At 34.7% G+C, this 19,832-nt stretch overlaps 4 protein-coding genes across 6 annotated transcripts; all 4 read left to right on the top strand.

Moving 5' to 3' along the window:
• The first annotated feature begins 237 nt into the window (after window positions 1–237).
• LOC144555938 (glucan endo-1,3-beta-glucosidase 6-like) lies at window positions 238–3,676 on the top strand. Of its 2 annotated transcripts, XM_078304386.1 has the most exons (4): window positions 238–530; window positions 784–861; window positions 966–1,333; window positions 2,423–3,676. In XM_078304386.1, the coding sequence occupies exons 3-4, from the start codon at window positions 1,002–1,004 to the stop codon at window positions 3,531–3,533; spliced, it is 1,443 nt and encodes a 480-aa protein (XP_078160512.1). In that variant the 5' UTR covers window positions 238–530; window positions 784–861; window positions 966–1,001; the 3' UTR covers window positions 3,534–3,676. The 2 variants fall into 2 exon arrangements, with proteins under 2 accessions (XP_078160512.1, XP_078160520.1); XM_078304394.1 differs by lacking the exon at window positions 784–861 and having other exon boundaries at window positions 287–530.
• Window positions 3,677–6,619: 2,943 nt separating this feature from the next.
• LOC144555929 (uncharacterized) lies at window positions 6,620–8,091 on the top strand. The gene has a single exon (XM_078304374.1). The coding sequence runs from the start codon at window positions 6,776–6,778 to the stop codon at window positions 8,060–8,062; it is 1,287 nt and encodes a 428-aa protein (XP_078160500.1). The 5' UTR covers window positions 6,620–6,775; the 3' UTR covers window positions 8,063–8,091.
• A 2,919-nt stretch (window positions 8,092–11,010) lies between these two features.
• LOC144565699 (uncharacterized) lies at window positions 11,011–15,023 on the top strand. 2 transcript variants are annotated; one of them, XM_078315531.1, is made up of 2 exons: window positions 11,011–11,397; window positions 14,231–15,013. In XM_078315531.1, exons 1-2 carry the CDS (start codon window positions 11,131–11,133, stop codon window positions 14,867–14,869), a joined length of 906 nt encoding a protein of 301 aa, XP_078171657.1. In that variant the 5' UTR covers window positions 11,011–11,130; the 3' UTR covers window positions 14,870–15,013. The 2 variants fall into 2 exon arrangements, with proteins under 2 accessions (XP_078171657.1, XP_078171650.1); XM_078315524.1 differs by lacking the exon at window positions 11,011–11,397 and having other exon boundaries at window positions 13,570–15,023.
• Window positions 15,024–16,531: 1,508 nt separating this feature from the next.
• On the top strand, window positions 16,532–19,520 carry LOC144554573 (uncharacterized). Its single transcript, XM_078302919.1, has 4 exons — window positions 16,532–16,711; window positions 16,918–17,095; window positions 17,514–17,599; window positions 18,054–19,520. The coding sequence occupies exons 1-4, from the start codon at window positions 16,532–16,534 to the stop codon at window positions 19,266–19,268; spliced, it is 1,659 nt and encodes a 552-aa protein (XP_078159045.1). The 3' UTR covers window positions 19,269–19,520.
• The last annotated feature ends 312 nt before the right edge of the window (window positions 19,521–19,832 follow it).

The raw sequence follows: 19,832 nt of genomic DNA, 5'->3' as shown, positions 1-19,832 counted from the left end.
ACCATCCGGCCTCCGCCTGAAACATAGGGTGTCTTTAATATCCGGATTTAATTTACACAAATCTTAAAGCTGATCGGACGGTCCAGATGCATTAACTCAAAAGATTCCTTTTTGAGTTAATGCAGAGGATACGAATTCCTGATCTATACATTTCAGGGGATAAAAAAGTATTGTTATTTATTTTCCTTTTGGATTATGTTCATCACTTCGGTGTACTGCCCCAGTGCCCCTCTCTCTACCACCTTATTAGCTAGCTCTGTTCCCAGTTGAACTGGCCCAGTTCTGCACTGGATTCTCTCTCTCTCTCTCCTCTCTCCTCTCTCCTCTCTCTCCTCATAGTCATATACACGTACGTACGCACCAGCGGTACACTGATACTTTAATAAATAGTTCAAGAGCTAGCTTCCAAGCTTCGCCACAGACAGACGCCAGCTTCACTGCCCTCTTACTCTTCTCCTTAAAACCCTAACCCAAAGATATCTGGTGATCTTTGCTTTGGCTTCATCCCCAAAATCGCTAGGGTTTTTAAGGTGATCTTTCTTTCATTTTGCTACTAATTGATTTTTCACAGTTTTTGAATGAACCAAAATTTGGAATTTCGTTCTCTTTTTTGTCATTATTTAACTTGTCTAACCAAACTTGGGAGCAATTAACTTTTTTTTTTAACTAAATCCAACTAAGCCGTTTAATTAAGTGCAAGTTGCTCTGAATAGTATATAATTCTCTTATGTTGAAATTCTTTATCTGATTCCTAACCCTTTTTTTTTTTAATTGTTTTAACAGGTACCACAGCCAAAAGACCCCAAATAATGAGATTCAGAACTTGTTAGACTATTTCTTAATAAATTATTTTGATCCAAGGTTAGTTGTTTTTGCCTTCTTCTACTATCCTTTTTTTTTTCCCCATAATATAATTATTGATTGGGTTTCCCTGGAACATTTTCATCTTTTTCCTTTTCATGTAGGTGCGTTTAATAAAAAAGAAAGATCCAGTTGGAAAGATGGAAAAAGTAAAGGCAATAATTGTTTTGCTTTCATGTATATCTCTTCTATCAATCCGAGTGAATGGCATTGGTGCAAATTGGGGGACTCAAACCAGCCATCCCTTACCACCAGATACAGTGGTGCAGCTGCTAAAGGAAAATGGCTTCTCGAAGGTTAAGTTATTTGATGCAGAGGATGGAACCATGCATGCGCTAAAAAAAAGCGGTTTGGAGGTAATGGTTGGCATCCCAAATGAAATGTTGCAAACACTTGCCACAAACGCGGAATCTGCCAAAAATTGGGTCGCTAAAAATGTTTCTGCTTACGTCAGTAATGGTGTCAGTATCAGGTACTTACTTTTTGTTTATGTTTTTTCATATCTTTTCTTTGAAGAGGCTATCTAATGTCGGTACCAATGAGGAATTGCATAAGTGTGGAGTTTTTACCTGGTTATAAAGATGTTTAGTTATATTACATAAAAGTTAGAACTCTACTTTGTAAGAGTTATTCTGGATCAAAAAGATTACCTATTGAGGAAAGAAAGATTGCTCTGTGATATATGTGCTGTCATGTTTTGGATCAAAATATTATTCTTCTATAATAATTTGCATTCAGATAAAAATGAAAAAAAGAGGTTTTGGTTGGTGGAATGCAAAAAGGGACCTTTGGAAGTCAATCATGTAATCTGGACCTTATTTTATTTCTCTTTTACCTTTTATATGAGGTTGGGGGGTCATGCTGAATTGGAAAACCATATCCTAAGTACAACTTGGCCTATTGCTCTTCTGTATGGAAATGAATCTGCTGTTATTCCTTGGGAATAACAGGAACCTGTTATTCCGATCCCATCCATTCAAACTTTTCCATGCGCTAATCTCAACAAAATAAGTTTTTCATGTGCGAATCTCAACGGTTGGGATCAGATAACAGGTTCCTGGATTTATTTCCCTTCTGGATATAGAAATTTATGTTTTCTTCTTTGTTTCTAATCAGCTATTGTACTTTGTTGTTGACCTAACCTTTGCCTGGATTTAGAATTACTTTTCATGCATTGTGCACTACCTACTCTCTTGTGCATTTTTGTGCTTGCTATAGCAGTAGCAATGATTTATCGAGTTATTGTTGTGTTAGGAATTAGTACTGAGAAGTGTGTTGTAGTAAATTTGAATAATATCAAGTTTATTTGATTCTAGTACCTGATAAACCTTTTCAAATCTTAATTTGAGGATATTATCATCTATTTGAATTTGAATTTAAGATTCATTAGTGTAATTAATGTGAGATGAGCAAGTCAGACTTTGGTCAAATAAATTAATTTTGCTGACAAATCTGTTTGCTCCGTTACAAGTGACTGTCAAGCACAACCTATTTGATTGTTTATAGCACGTCTTTTAATCTATTAAAAGATCAGAGTTAAAGCCATGTCTTTTTGTACCAGGTATGTGGCGGTGGGTAACGAGCCATTTTTGGAAACATACAATGGCAGTTTTCTCCAAACAACTTTTCCCGCTCTGCAGAACATACAACACGCTCTCATAAATGCAGGCCTGGGCAACCAAGTAAAGGTAACGTGCCCACTAAATGCTGATGTGTACCAATCAACATCTGGTAAGCCGTCAGACGGTGATTTTCGAACGGACATACATGACCTCATGCTAGCCATTGTAAAATTCCTTAGTGACAACTCAGCTGCTTTCACTGTCAACATATATCCTTTCATAAGTCTATACTCTGATGCCAATTTTCCGGTGGAGTATGCATTTTTTGACGGCAATGCCTCCCCAATTGTAGACGGCTCTAATACATACACCAACATGTTTGATGCCAATCTTGATACTCTGATCTGGTCCTTGAGGAGAAACGGGTATGGTAATTTGCCCATAATAGTGGGTGAGGTCGGGTGGCCTACTGATGGGGACATGAATGCGAATACCCAATATGCTCAACGATTCAACGAGGGTTTCATGACTCACATATTAACAGGCCGGGGCACTCCAATGCGACCCGGGCCAATCGATGCATACCTGTTTAGCCTGATCGATGAGGATGAGAAGAGCATTCAGCCTGGTAATTTCGAGCGTCATTGGGGAATTTTCACATATGATGGGTTACCTAAATACCAACTTAGCCTAGGTATTGGGAATTCTTCCAGGGGTTTAATTAGGGCTAGAGGTGTGCAGTATCTTGACAAAAAGTGGTGCGTTCTGAAACCATCAGTTAGTCTATCTGACTCGAAAACTTTTGATACCATTAGTTATGCATGTGCAAATGCCGATTGCACAAGTCTCGGTTATAAAACCTCATGTGGGAATCTCGATACAGGGGGGAACATATCCTATGCATTCAATAGTTTTTTCCAGAAGAATGATCAAGATGACGTGGCGTGTGATTTTTCTGGTTTGGCCACTACTACTAACATGGACCCCTCGACAGGTACTTGTCGCTTCGGAATTATGATAGAGGTTGACCTTGCAATTTCATCCAAGCTGCCACAGTTTGGTCTGTTGATTTCTAGTTTCCTTCTCTATCTGTTTTTAACAGCTTTATAGGTTGTTGCAGATTGGAGTTAGTTTTGTATTTTATTTATTTGATGCGTGCAAACTAAGCTTTTAGGAGCCGTTGCCGTGTTATTGTTGTAGGATTTTGTTTTGTGATAAAAAAAATTGTCAACAAATGTTACATTGGGCTGGAACAATTTGTGCAGTTGTACCTTTTGTTGTTGGTAAGGTAATGAAAGCACCAAAGTTGGATTTAAGACCTGAACTAAGATATTGTTTAATTTCCTACGCCTATGCTGTCACCTTTGAGCGCAAAGGCGAAAACATGAGAGGCCCGGTTATGTAAATGATAGTGTTTTCTTGTTATGGGTCACCTTTTGTTTGGGGTATCTTTCTTCTTTTTACTTAACAGAGAAATCATAAGAATTAAACTTTTTTTTTTTCATATTTTCTTGAGGCATCTCGGACAATATTCATATGGTATTTTTTTTTGGAAAGACCGCTATCACCAGAACCAATATCAGTTGTAGAAAAGAGAAAAAGGACAGAATTTTTATTTATTTATAGAAATAATATAAGAATAACATAGAATAATTAATGGATTGTAATATTGGATGGACATTTTGATTCTATAGAAGGTATTGAATATATTTTTTGGGTCTCTTTAAAATTGTCTAGATGAACTGAAATTCTGAAGGAATAAAAAAAATTGTTCAGTTTCTTTAGTATATCATCCACTTAATTTCATAGAAAGAGTACGGCTAACACGCTTCCTCTAGCATATGGGCCGAAATGCTTCCGGTGGAAATTTGAAATTTCAAAATCCAAAAAGTCGATCTGAACCGTTCATCTTCTTCTCCATATTAATATCTGCTTGGAGACCAAATTTTACATTTTTCTGAAATTTTTTACTATTTATTAAGCCACTTTGAAAATTGCTGATCCAACGGTGGCTTGCCAAACAGTAAAAATCAGAAGCTACCGTTGGATCGGCGATTTTCAAAGTGGCTTAATAAATAGTAAAAAAATTCAGAAAAATGTAAAATTTGGTCTCCAAGCAGATATTAATATGGAGAAGGAGATGAACGGTTCAGATCGACTTTTTGGATTTTGAAATTTGAAATTTCCACTGGAAGCATTTCGGCCCATATGCTAGAGGAAGCGCGTTAGCCGTACTCTCATAGAAAATATTATTCCTAAAGTAAAGGAATAAGGCCCAAGGGCATGAATTAATAAAAAAAAAATGAAAGGAATAAAAAAGAGATCGGTACTTTTAGAATTGCCCAAAGAAACTATTTTTTTTTCCCGACCCTTATTATGGGATTAAATCTCAAACTAATCCATTTATTACCTTATATTAATTTAAAATAATTTCAATAAATAAAAATGTTGGTTCTTACACCGTGCATTCCACCTAGGACTGTTCAATATTCTTTGACATTATGTGGTACTTACTCCGTGCATTTCACCTCGGACCGTTCAATATATGCTTTGGCATGAATGATAAAGGGGTCCTTTGCATTTCATCTCGTGTCAGATTGGCACAAATTCAGATCGGTCCGAATCTAAACTCAAATACTATGTTACTTCAGGATATGAATTCATACTGATACAATTTTCGTATTAGGGTGTCAATGGCTCCTTCTTACCAGTTTATTCAATCCGTAACACATTCGATAAGACAAGTACATATAATTTTTATTTTTTTGTTAACTTATCGAGTATGAGTAAAGTTTTTATTTTGTAACTAAACATGTAAGAATACAGATAAGATAAAGAGTAAAGACTATTTTAAACACGTTACCCAAATAGAATAATAATAATAAAAATTTAAGTTATACATATATAGAAAATATAATGACTATTCAACTGCACCCTGAGAGAGAAGAGTTGGATACTTATATTCAATGTTATCAAAATCGGACCAGATATCGACTCGGTAAACTTTCGGTTCAACAGTTTATTGATCAAATCGATGGATCAACCGATTCAATTGATGGTATGTACCTTTGTCACTTTACATAGTGTAAGGTACGGATGAGAGCCTAGCACAATAGCTTTGCATTTCTTGTCTCTCCTAATTAATGCTGAAAAAGTGTATCAAAAGCTGAGCCCGTTTAAAAATCGATTTTTCTCAAGAACTAGTTACTAGTTTTTACCAAAAAACCGGTCAATTAAACCGATATTTAGCAGTTCAGTTGCATATCCGATCATCTAAACAAACCAAACCGTAAATAGGTCCGGTTCCAGTTTTTACCGATCTGTCCGTCCGGTCTGGTCCGGTTTTAATAACAGTGCTTATATTGATAATTTTGGAAAAAAATACATTTCATTAAATATTAATTAAATTATCTTGACATGGACAGTTGACCATTACAAACAATGAAAATAAAGTACATTCTTTAAATTGCTCTGGGAATTTAATTGGGTCTGCAAATCTCAAAAGTTTTACTTAATTGATGGAGCATACAAGACGTTATTTTTAATGATTTATTTAAAAAATAATATAATTAATTATTACATTAATATTATCGGCTATTTATTCGTTATTGGATAATTATAACGGTTAAGAATATAATCAATTTGTATCAAGTAAAGGATAAAGTAAAAATAAAATTAATTCATAACGGATACGGATATGAAAATACCTCCACCGCACACGTATCGTACAATTGACACCCCTAATTCATACGGATCAGTTAATACCTGAGGTGATAGCAGAATGGCTGCGCCCTCGTAGAAATCTGCTTTATTATAAAAGGAATGAATTATAAATAATCATAAACATTGATTTGTCTTTTTACAATAGTAAACATAAATTTATTGTTTGTGAAGTTTCAAATGGATGCCCATTTGCTATATTATATAACAAGCACAAAGAACAAAACAGGTCTATGAGGCCTTTTTTGGGCCTAAACAAATTCCAGCCCAATTTTGATTTACAGGCTAATTTGAAGGGAATTTCTTTTAATCGGTGTTTGCTGTTTTGGTTGATAGATCGGATCAGAGGAATATACGCAATCCCTGTCGTTGGATCTTCTTCCAGAAAGTGCCAGAACACTCTCACCGGCACTGGTAACTGAAATCGTTGCATGGTTCTAGAAACCCCGAGGACGTTCTCAAAATATCCAGCTTTTTACTATCTTCTTCTCCAACCCATATCACAGAAGCTATATAAACTCCGCATAATTATCCTCTTCAAATCAACCAAAGCAAGAAAACAGAGAGAAAACAAAAGAAAAACCAAAGAGAGCTTAAACCACTAATTTAAGAAGAGAGAGTACGAGAGATCAATGGAGGAATACTTCGGAATTCCAAGGAAAAGCTTCACCTTCTATCCCAATTCAAATCTAAAACCAAATCACTACCGCAGTTCGAATTCTTTTCGTCATGCAAATCCATACGCTAATCACTACTTTAATCCTGACCATAATCCAATTTCACAACCTAATCAGTACAGTAAACCTTTCTATAATCCAAATTTTAATCCTCAAGAAACCTCAAATTCTACACTGAAACCTAAAGTTATCTCCGTCCCAATCCACTTCGTCAACTCTGACTCGGGAGCTTCGCAACTTCCAACTCAGACACCATCCCCGGTGACCCCGCCACGACCTTCACCTGAAATGGCGGCTGTGAAGCTTCAGAAGGTGATCCGTGGCTTCTTAGTGCGCAAGAATTGGAGTATTGTGCGAAAAATTGAAGCTGAAGCTGAAGCAATTGGGGAAGAGATTGCAAGAGACGAGATGATTTTAGAGAAGGAAGTCAAGGCTAGGATCAGGGTAGGAGAGATGCTGATGCGTCTGTTGTTTCGGCTCGATTCAGTCAGAGGCGTGAGAGATTACAGAAAAAAGGTGATCAGAAAGGTAATCTCTTTGCAAGAGCTGGTCGATTCAATTGGTGCTAGAGGTGATAATAAGGTCGAATCAGATACGATTGAGGTCGACGGATCAAATGTGGCTGTTGATTCTGTTGAATTTACTGTACAAAACCCAAATTCCCCTCAGACAGATGAGGACAAGGTGGTAGAAGCAGTGGATTCAATGGATGTAACCTCAATTGGCGTGATTGATTCAATCGATTCAAGAAAATGCAGAGAGGAAAATATGTCGGTGGAAGCTGTTGATTTGATGAAGGAATCCCCAATTGAACCCATAAATTCAATAGAAACACCTCAAATGAAGATATTGGATGAGAAACCAAATGTTGATGAAGAATTCACTGAAGCCCAAGAATTGGACGAGGTATGTGATCCTGCTGAAACCTTAGAAATGGAGGAAAGTGTTAAAAGGTCGAATGCTGTTGATCAAGCACCCGAATCATCTCAAGCTGTGACATATATTAATCAGAAGAATGAAATGGAGATGAAGGGGATGAAGGATGTAATGGAGAGGGTGGTGGTAGAGAACGAGACAATGAAGAATTTAATGGAGGAGTTGTGCCAGAGTAGTGCACGACAGTCGCAGCTCATGGAAGGGCTGGTGGACCGTGTCCAGCGACTCGAGAGGGAAGTGGCAAAAATGGAGAAGAGGGATAAGAAAAAGAAAAAGGGAAATGTGAGAAAATGTTACAAGTTGTAGCAAAAATAATTGTTGAATTGTGAGAACTTTTATGGTGTATGCTTTTGAGTAGAACTAGGGTGCTCTCAAGCTCACCAAAGTGTTTGGTGAGCTTGACTCTAAAATCCATCAAATCGATTTCAAATGACGAATCCGAACCGTTGAAACCTGCCTACCTTACGTGTGATGCGTCTACATGTGAAATTTTTAAACATTCGAATTAGTTTAGTATAAAGTCAATCGGTCAAAATTAGAAAGTTAATAAATTAATTTTAGTGCATTCATTTTTTGAATGTTTTTTGACCGCTTGACTTTATACTAAATTAATTTGAATGTTTAAAAATTTTACATGTAGACACATCACACGTAAGGTAGGCGAGTTTCAACGGTTCAGATTTGTCATTTGAAATCGATTTGATGGGTTTTAGAGTCAAGCTCACCAAACACTTTGGTGAGCTTGAGAGCACCCTAGTTGTACTCTATGCTTTTTGGTTTGTAAATTGAGATGTTTTGTTTCGTATTGTTGTAATGGCCTTTGATAGTGTTGATTTTATAGAAAGGAATGCTATTCTTGTTGGATCTTTTGTTTTGTAACCTTAGCTTTTATTTCTAATGAAATCATTTAAATTTCATTTGGCAAGGCCTAAAACTAATATTGACCACTTCTAAACTAGTCCATTTTTTTGGACATTATAATGACAATTTCTCAGACATTATGATCAATCACTAACATAGTAACATGCAATTTCAGAGCTCTTTTCTGATTCGTCCTCCAGTTTAGGCGCCATGGTATGAGTTGGTTTGCATTGGTACCCTTGCAAACTGTTGATATTTGCACAAGCACTGTAAAATTAGGAGAAGCAAGATTATTAAGAACCCTTTTCAGTAAATTACTAAAATCAAAAGTTAAAATTAAAGTGAATGTGCACATGTTGGCTCATATGGCGCCAGAGAAATGGAAAAATATTTGAAGGAAATTGCACACCAACACTGCTGATTGAGAGAACTGTGGCCTAGTTTGAACTGTGGAAGGAGGTACTGCTAGAATGTGTAAATGAAGTAAAAATGAAGGATGGCGTGATGACAGTACAGGGATTAGGGTTTGGGCGAATTAATTTGAAGCAGGTGGTGATTCTGGAAAGCTTTCTGGTAGGGAGGATGCAGATAGAGGTACCGGTATTATCACTGGTACAGGAGTAGGGGCATGGGAGAAGTGCAGCTAGTGTTTGGAAAATGCTTGCTGGTAACGAGAGGAGAGGAGGCGGGAAGAGATGTGTACTGGTAACGCTTATTGGTACGGTGAACAAATAAAGATAGGGTAGAGGATCACTAGAAAAGTAGAAAGTCGAGTTCCAAAACAAAATTAGAAGTGAATCCAAGTCCAGAAATAACAAGAAAAAAAATACAAGTTTATTGAGTCAATTTGAAATTATCGGAGCTGAAGAAATACGAACTTGGTTCGTCTGTTCTTGAAAATGACTGGAATGAGGAATGTAAGTAAAGAGCTATACAAATTAATTAATTTATATGGACTTTAAATAAAGGCTCAGATTGAATATATTAAGATATTTTTTGAAGCAACAAAATGATATATAATATAATTTGAATATTTTGAATAGATTAAGATAGTTAATTATGCCATAATTTTAGATTATTTTGAAATTTAAATAGAAACAAGATAGATTATGTTATGATGCTAAATATATTTTGAATAGAAAAAGATCTATAGTTTATGATATTAGTATTACTATGGGTATTTTGAGTCGCAATTTGAACTTTGTATTGGTTTAATATGAATATTATAGTTTTTTTAATCAATTTGATGTTATTTATTGTTATATGAGACTTAAATAATGTTTATAAAAATAAGAAAACGCTATATAGCATAACTTTCGTTATAGCGACGCTGTTCGCTATACCTTTTTTTTGTAGGCTTTCTGCTATGAGGTGATAAACGATATTTAGAAACTTGGAAAAAATAGAAGTGGAGTTACGTAATCTATGATTTGATCTCAAACTTGAACCTTGTTCTCAGCCTCTCTGCTATGTGAACTGATACTTTTTAATTTTTTATTGCCATTCTTTAATTTCAATTTAGTTGTAAAATTATTTATAAATTATGTACTAATACATTAAAACTATTAATTAGGATGACACTTAATAGTTAAAGCCATGTTTTTATTTTAGACCTCAATAAAATATGGACAATTTAAAATCGACCTAATTAAATAATTGCAGAACCATCTCTGAAATTGTATACAATTAAACTTCTATTATAATTGAAACCTATACAATTATACATAGTTACTACTCATCACCACCGGCTCCTATTCTTCCTTATTTAGCACATCATTTTTTCACATTCTTCCATTGTAGATCTCTTATCGCCATCGATCCATCTTCCTCGGTTAAGATTCAGATGTCCTTCATTGTTGGCTTCATGCCTAATACTACTGCAGAGGTCTCGAAAGATGAAACACCATTGGCTACACAACAGCTGCGGCGCTTCCACTCTGGCCCGATTCCTCAGCTTGACGACGTCTATCACAATAAGGTACAATACTACTACAGTCTGAATTTGGTTAGTATCCTCTGTATTAATGCAGAATGAATCCGGACCGTCCGATCAACGGCCGAGATGCATTTTTATCTTAGCTTTTTGGAATTTCTTTTTTCCTTTGATGTCACCAAATGAAGTTCCTCTTACATGCTGATCAGAATCATCATACTAAAGATTTCTCCTTCTTAGTCTTCTTTTTTTTTGTATTTTTGAAAGTTCCAATTATGAGATTCAGTCACCTCTTTCATTTTCCAATATGATTTTTCCTCAATTTCTCTCCCCATGATCACATTGTGATTCAAAAGCCTAATCAGCTTCGACATATAGAGCAAAACTTTCTTGTTTAAACACTAACATTATTCATTTGCACATTTTTAGAAGCTTGAACTGAGTCCAGGTCCCAGAAAAAAGGAGAAAAGATGGAAGAAGTTCAAGTTCCTTACCAAGAAAAACAAGGACTCCAGAAAAACAGCACCTCAGCAGACCCTTTTGCAAGAAACAGCAGCAGTGATGCTTCAGAAGGTGATGCATGCGTGGCTTCTTAGTGCGCAAGAATTGGAGTATTGTGCAAAAAACTGAAGCTGAAGCTGAAGCAATAGGGGAAGAGATTGCAAGAGACAAGATGATTTTAGAGAAGGAAGTCAAGGCAAGGATCAGGGTTGAAGAGATGCTGATGCGTCTGTTGTTACGGCTCGATTCAGTCGGAGGTGTGAGAGATTACAGAAAGAAGGTGATCAGAAAGGTAATCTCTTTGCAAGAGCTGGTCGATTCAATTGGTGCTAGAGGTGATGATAAGGTGATCAGAAAGTGTTAAAGGATGTAATAATGAGAAGAAAGAAATGGAGATGAAGGGGATGAAGGATGTAATGGAGAGGGTGGTGGTAGAGAACGAGAAAATGAAGAATTTAATGGAGGAGTTGTGCCAGAGTAGTGCACGACAGTCGCAGCTCATGGAAGGGCTGGTGGACCGTGTTCAGCGACTCGAGAGGGAAGTGGCAAAAATGAAGAAGAGCGATAAGAGAAGAAAAGGGGAAATGTGAGAAAATGTGACAAACTATAGCACAGATTGAATTGTGGCAACTTTTATGGAGAATGCTTTCGGTTTGTAACTTTAGATGTGTTGTTTTGTATTGTTGTCACGGTGGTCTTTGATAGTGTTGATTTTATAGAATGCAAATAAGTTAACAAGGACATATGCAAATTAATTTGGTACAATCTGCGACTGTAAATTATTTTCCTAACTACGGTTGTTCAGAACTAATCAGATTTAAATTTATTAACTAATTGAGTAATCGATAAAAACAATATTTTAACTTATACTTTCCAATATTTTGACTTGTAATTTTTGATACTCTAACTTATAATTCTAATTATCAATTAAAATTCAACAAATTTATATCAAATTTTAACTTTAAATTTAACTCAAATTACAAATCGAACATTCAGAGAAAGACAAAAAATTTCCAGGAGGACAAAGACAATCGAGACCGATAGATCTTCACTAAAACTCAAAATCCAAAAAGAACAGATGTTCTTCTTGAGACCATGTAGATCCACCCCTGCTGTTGTTGTTACTTATTAAGTTGTCAACTAGCAATTATAAACGGAAGTATTATCTTCATCGAAATCATAAAAACATAAGCAATCACCACTTAACAATGTGAATCCTGTTTTCAAGTATTTTATTAATTATTATCATGTTATTTTTGCAACCTTGTTATCCAAAACGGGTTTGTTATCCATTACCGCGTTTCACGGAAAATGACTTGGATTCCCTTCGCTGATTACTATTTTATATATATATATTTTTTTTATTTCTTCCCTGTATTATAATTGTCATAACATATTTCTGCGATGAACTCGGTTTTCTTTTCATTCAGGTTGGACAAGCAAAAAGTTAAAATTATTTAATAAACAGTAGGGCTTACGAACTCAATTAAATTTATTTTATAGAAACTGTAATGGATCTTAATTTTGTAGTATTCTTTTCTTAATTTAATAAATCAGAAGTTCAATTAAATTAATTAAAGGGAAAGTTAGAATGGTTTCTATTCTTCCATTCGATTAGAAATTTAGCGCCAGGTAAATTTGGATTTCCATCTCTATTTTTGTATGTTGTTCTGTAAATTATGTGTTGTTATTTTGAATTGATTTATAATTTTTATGTGCTAATTTTAAACTATAATTTTGTATCTTACTTATTTTCTAATTACGTAATATTTATTAAATAAGGTTGTTCTATTTAAATTTATTTCTAATTAGATATGAATGCAAAATAGGTTAAAAAAATTTAACTTGAAATCATGCTCCAATCACACAAAAATAGTTTAAATTTACCCAACTTGGATAATCAACATTGTTAATTTAAGCCTAAATCAAACATGTTATTATGAAATTAATAACGAGATCCCAATATATACTGAGTTGGAGATCTTCCAAACAGAGAGATGACACACAGAATCTTGTACAGGATTAAGAAGCAATAAATCCATAACATTCTTCGCATGATTCCAGAAATCCAGCTGACGTTCTAAAAATATTCAGACTATATTCGTCCGGGTCCAGATCCCCTAAAGTAAGGTAATTTTTGAATTCATATCAAGACCGTCCGATTCGAAACTGACGGTTCTGAACTAAACTAAAAAATTGAGTTACTTTAGGAGATCAGAACTCATGTTCGTCACCCCAACTCACAGAGTTCAGAGTGCGTATCCTCTGAGATATCTCATATTTTGCGTGGCCGACGTGTCCGGTGCCTATTCGGGGGTAACGTAGGGGCCAGTATTATTTTAGCTTTGAGATTCGCGTAGAACGTATTACAACGGTTGAGATTTTCCAAAAAGTCATGCAAAATATGAGATATCTCAGAGGATGACCCCAATCGACATCATAAAAAAGCTATATATATGTATACATACATACACAAACCCCCGCATAACTATCGTCTTCAAATCAAAGCAAGAAAACAGAAAGAAAAGAAAAGAAAAGAAACACCAAAGAGAGCTCAAATGGAGAACTACTTCGGAATTCCTATGGAAAACTTCACCTTCACCAATTCAAGTTCAAAACCAAAACCAAATCGCTACCGTAATTCTAATTATTACGAGCTAAACGCTAAATCCTTATTTGAACCTTACATTCATCCTTACTATAATCCAAATTCACGATCTAATCAGTACCGTAAACCTCCCCATAATCCAAGTTTTAATCCTCAACAAACCTCAAACCCTACACTGAAACCTAGAGCTGTCTCCGTCAACTCTGATTCGGGAGGTTCGCATCTGCCTACTCAGACACAATCTCCGATGATTCCGCCACGACCTTCACCTGAAATGGCGGCGGTGAAGCTTCAAAAGGTGATCCGTGGTTTCTTAGTGCGCAAGAATTGGAGTATTGTGCGAAAAATTGAAGCTGAAGCTGAAGCAATTGGGGAAGAGATTGCAAGAGACAAGATGATTTTAGAGAAGGAAGTCAAGGTCAGGATCAGGTTTGGGGAGATGCTAATGCGTCTGTTGTTTCGGCTCGATTCAGTCAGAGGTGTGAGAGATTACAGAAAGAAGGTGATCAGAAAGGTAATCTCTTTGCAAGAGTTGGTCGACTCAATTGGTGCTAGAGGTGATGATCATAAGGTCGAATCAGATACGATTGAGGTCGACAGTTCATATGTTGTAGTTGATTCTGTTGAATTTACTGCACAAAACCCAAATTCCCCTCAGACAGAAGAAGACAAGGTGGTAGAAGCAATGGGTTCAATGGAAGAAACCCCAATTGGTGTGGTTGATTCGATGAAGGAATCCCCAATTGAACCCATAAAATCAACAGAAACACCTCAAATGGAGATATCAGATGAAAAATCAAATGTCCATCAGGAATTCACTGAAGCCCAAGACAGAACAGAAACCCCTCAAATTGAGATATTGGATGCAAAACTAAATGTTGATGAAGAATGCAATGAAACCCAAGAATTGGATGAGGTATGTGATCCTGCTGAAACCTTAGAAATAGAGGAAGATGTTAAAAGGTCGAATACTGTTGATCAAGCACCCGAATCATGTCAAGCAGTGACATGTAATAATGAGAAGAATGAAATGAAGAATAAGGGGGTGAGGGATGTAATGGAGATGGTGGTGGTAGAGAGTGAGAAAATGAAGAATTTAATGGAGGAGTTGTGCCAGTGTAGTGTACGACAGAGGCAGCTCATGGAAGGGCTGGTGGACCGTGTCCAGCGACTCGAGAGGGAAGTGGCAAAAAATGGAGAAGAAAGATAAGAAAAAGAGAAAGGAAAATGTAGCAAAAATAATAGTTGAATTGTGAGAACTTTTATAGAGAGTAGTGTTAGAGCTTTTGTTTTGTATGTTTAGATGTTTTGTTTTGTTTTGTATTGTTGCCAAGTTGGCCTTTAATAGTGTTTTGATTTTATATAAAGAAATGCAATTCTTGGATCTTTTGTTTTCTCACATCAGCTTTTATTTCTAATGAAATAATTGAAATTTCATTTTGCAAACTGTTGATATTTTCACCAGCACTGTAAAACCTGATCTGGTCATTCTGTCACTTGGATAGAGCTGATAACATTTCGAGACGCTATTGATCTGGTCATTATGATTTATGATTAGAAAAATTAAATAATTTAAATGTTGATGTCAAAACTATTCAAGTATTGAATCCTTGTTTTGTTAATGATAGATACTTAATAAACAATTTGTTTTATCGTTTTAAAAAAAAACCTCAAGCAATACATTTTATTGGACCTTTTTGTATGTATCTGTGACAATTTTTTTTTTGGTGAACGAATTTAATTAGGACAAAATTAATTATCCACATCAAGCCTTATCATTTCAAAATAAATAAAAGAAAAGTACTATTAGATGATCTGGCATAGCATTATTTTCTATCAAAGAAAAGTATTATTAAGCTGTTTAGTCACAAAACATTACTCTTTTTATAAAAGAAATTTAATTTGAACCATAAACTTTTAATGTCAAAATTTTATTTCCTGAAACTAATTAATAGGCATAACAATACTACAGTCAAATTAATAAAACATTTTTTTTTCTTAATAGTTACATAAAAAATGCCCATTCAATTCAACACCTTTAAGTTATTTTTCCGAATCACAACATTAAAAATTGTAGGAAAAAAAATTTAACCTTATTCTGCCTAATCAATATAATGCAATAAAAAAAACACCAATTAAATATTTTTTTTTAGCGATCTCTTTCGAATGACACATCTATACCATTTTTTCAAATAAAAAAATGGAAGTAGAACTACGTTGTCTATAATTTGACACATATATACCATTTTTCTGATACTTGTAAATTATGTATTGCTATTTTTATTTTCAATTTAGTTGCAAATTTATTTTTCTATTTATAAATTATGCATTGACATTTTTAAATCTTTAACTTTTTTGTTATTATTATACAATATTATTTTTAATTAGGTTATTTTATGCTAAATTTATTTTAATATGCATGCTAAGGCGAAATAAAATAATTCAACTTAGACAATATATGACTTAAGCCACAAACTCTGATCAAACAAAAAATAGTTGAAGCCATTACTAGACTCTAGGTCTCAATCAAATATAGATAACTTAGACTGAAATTATCTAAATTAGGCCTCAAATTTAAAGTCACAATCAAATTTACCGCATATATGTACGTATTAGGCATCATGAAATATATGAACAAACAATAATCTGCCTAAATAATGTTAATTCTTCCAAAATCAACCCTAAACAATTGCACACCCCTCCCTCTCTGAAATTGTATACAATTAAATTTCTTTTTTAATAGAAACCTATACATAGTTACTACTACTCATCACCACCGGCTCTTACTGTTCTTTATTTAGCACATCATATTTTTTTCACATTCTTCCATTGTAGATCTCTTATCGCCATCGATCCTTCTTCCTCGGTTAAGATGCAGATGTCCTTCATTGTTGGCTTCTCGCCTTGCAGAGTATCAACTCCCCAAGCGAGTACTACTGCAGAGGTCCCGAAAGATGAAACACCATTAGCCACACAGCGGCAGTTGCACCCCGAAGGATCTGACACTGCAAATTGCGAAGACGAATCCGAGTTTGATCATTCACTAGAATTGGTACACTTCTCATGTTCTTTCCTTGATGATATATTAGTCATCATAAGATAAATAGTTTGTGTTATTTATCTTTCAACAAAAGATTCAACATAAAAAATGCTATAGGTATATATATATATACAAGTCCTAAATTAGTGAAATCTGTCTCTGATGACATATTTCAATCCATACTAATTACAAGCATCTTTCAATTTTTGGTGCTAAAGCGGGCAGTGAGATCATCAGCATTATCGAATAGGACGACCAACCTCATCGACGGGGAGTTGTCGAGGTCCCCAAGCTTCAAGGAATATTTGAAAAACGACTCAAAACTCGATTTGAATGAAGACTCAAACCTCAATGAAAATCGAGTTCTCAGGCCCGGTTATAAGCAAACAATTAAGGGTAATTTTATGATGTTTTATTTGCTTACATTATGTTCTTCCCCAGCCGTGATACTTGAATCTTTTGAATTTTCTATATAGCTCCGGATAGCAATTTAGAAATCATGGAATATATTTTTAGCAAAAAGTTACATGTATGCTCTAAGATTGACACCATTATCTTAACTTCTTAAGTAAACAATTAAGGGGGAAAAAGTTACACTTGTTGCCTTGAATTATTGTAACACATCTTCCCATGAACTCCTCAAATTAATTATTGAATATATAAAGAACAAAGGAAATTATATATCATTCTGAAACTGAACAATAATTCTAATAGAATGATTCTGACTCATCTACTTATGTGTTCTTATAAAGAAAATAGTTCTCAATGAAAATAATTGAGATATTGAATAACTTATTTTCGTGTACGCATGCAGACCTGCTCGGAAAGACGGATGCGGATTTCCAATCACCATTGTCCTTTCAGCCAATTGATACTTCAAAACCCTTGCTTTCAAATAAGGTACAATGTGAATTTGGACTTGAACACCCCTTGTAGGTTTTGCATGAATTTTAGGACATTTCTATCTTAGCTTTTTGGAATATTTTTTTTTCCTTTGATGTCACCAAGTGATGTTCCTTTTACATGCTGATCAGAGTCATCAGACTTGGTGTTTTTTTTTTCTTTCAAAAGCAATTGCTCCTTAGTCTTTTTATTTTTTTTAATATTTTTGTAAGTTCCATTTATGAGATTCACCTATTTCATTTTCCAATATGAATTTGAGAACTCCTAAGATTTTCCTCAATGTCTCTCCCCATGATAGCACTATGATTCAAAAGCCTGATCAACCTCAAAATATAAAGCAAAGCTTTATTTTACTGATGTTTAGTAAAACGTTCAAACACATTTTCAAGAAACTTATGTTTTGAAATTTTGCACATATAGCCACTAACATGATTCATTTGCACATTTTTAGAAGCTCGGACTCGGTCCAGGTCCCAGAAAAAAGGAGAAAGGATGGAAGTTCAGGTTCCGTACCAAGAAAAACAAGGACTCCAGAAATAAAGCACCTCATCAACTCCTTTCGCAAGAGACAGCAGCAGTGATGATTCAGAAGGTAATCCGTGGGTTCTTACTTCGCAAACATTTGAAAATTTTGCGAAATATTGATGCAATAGGTGAGGATTTTGGTAAACAGCTGGGCAAATATGGGGAGATTTTGGTGTCTGACAGCTTGCAAAACAAGATCAAGCATATGCTTTCTCAGCTCAATAAAGTCAGAGTTGCAATGGTTTATAAAAGGAAGGTCCTTCAAAAGATCATTCTTTTGCAAAAGACAGTGCATTCAATTGCTTCAAGAACACGTAAGTTCGACTCAGATACAATAGTTGAGAAATCAGATGTTGTAATGGATTCTGATAAGTTGATCATGGAAAGCTTCATTTTTCCTAAATTGCAACTTGAAAGGGTGGTCGAAACAGAAGGTTCAGTGGAAAAAGCCCCAAGTGATAGTACATATTCAATCAGAGTGTGTGACAATAACAAAATTAATGAGAATATTGATTGGGATCCATTTGAGGATGACGATATTGTAATAGATTTTCATATACCAACTACGCAAAACTCTTTAGAAGAGAACAAGAGAGTGGAATCAGTGAATTTAATGGAAGAATCTGCAGTTGATGGACAAGAAACAGAAGGTGCCAGGGAAAACAGAACGATGAAAAAGGTTAATCTAGATTCAATTGAGGTGCAAAATGAGTTTGATCCTATGTTGGAAAGGGAAAAATTGAAGAAGCAACCCAAAAGTTTTGATCAGAAGGATGATGCCAGTTCGACAGAGATAGAGGAAGTGGGAAAAACATCAAATACTGATAGCAAATTCATTGAAAACGAGTTAAACTCAAATGATCCAGCCATGGAAACAATGGATGAGGTATGTGATGAGATAAAATGCAAAATGTTGCTTAATAATGTTCAAAAATTGAAACGTAACAAAGAATTTGATGATAATGTGCTAGAATCATCTCAACTAGTGAGGTGTTGTAATCAAACTCAAGAAAAATATATCAAGGGACTCATAGAGTTATCAGCAGAGAGTAATGAAATGAAAACTCTTATGAAAGAGCTTCAAAACAGTGTTCAGGAGCTTGAAAATAAACTTCAAAGAATAGAGAGGAAAGAAAACTAAACATGAAAAAAATTTGAAAAAAAAATGCAGTAGTTCAGTTAGTAATCAAAGTATTGAGAAAGGAATGTATTCTCTTTGAGAGTCTAGATAAATATTTCAAATCTAGCTCTTTGTTTTTTTTTTCTTTTTTCTTTTACATTTTTTTTTAGTTTGTTTTTGTTATATGTCTATAATAGCATCATGTAATTTGTGTTTGTTATGTCTAGAACATCATGTAGAATATTATTTGATTTCAAACTGCAGAATTGTTAACAGCTAACACTCAATACAAATTAGCATGGAGCAATTTAATTGTCACTCTAGCATGGCACTGCACTGCAGTGTGTAGCTATTTGTTTTTTTTTTCCTCTTTGTATTTTACATTTTATTTATTTATTTTGTCTAGTTTGTTATTTGTTATATGTGTATAACATCATGTAGAAGATTATTTGATTTCAAACTGCAGGATCATTAATAGCTAACATAAATATTTAACAGCTTGTTACAAATTAACATGCAACAATTTAATTGTCACTCTAGCAATGCACTACGCAAGAGAACAATTTTTGATGAAATGCTCCGCAA

Source organism: Carex rostrata, chromosome 1 (assembly GCF_964058835.1).
Source record: "Carex rostrata chromosome 1, lpCarRost1.2, whole genome shotgun sequence".
Classification (NCBI taxonomy): domain Eukaryota; kingdom Viridiplantae; phylum Streptophyta; class Magnoliopsida; order Poales; family Cyperaceae; genus Carex; species Carex rostrata.
Note: the sequence above shows the minus strand (reverse complement) of the source record. Positions and strands in the feature narration are given on the sequence as shown.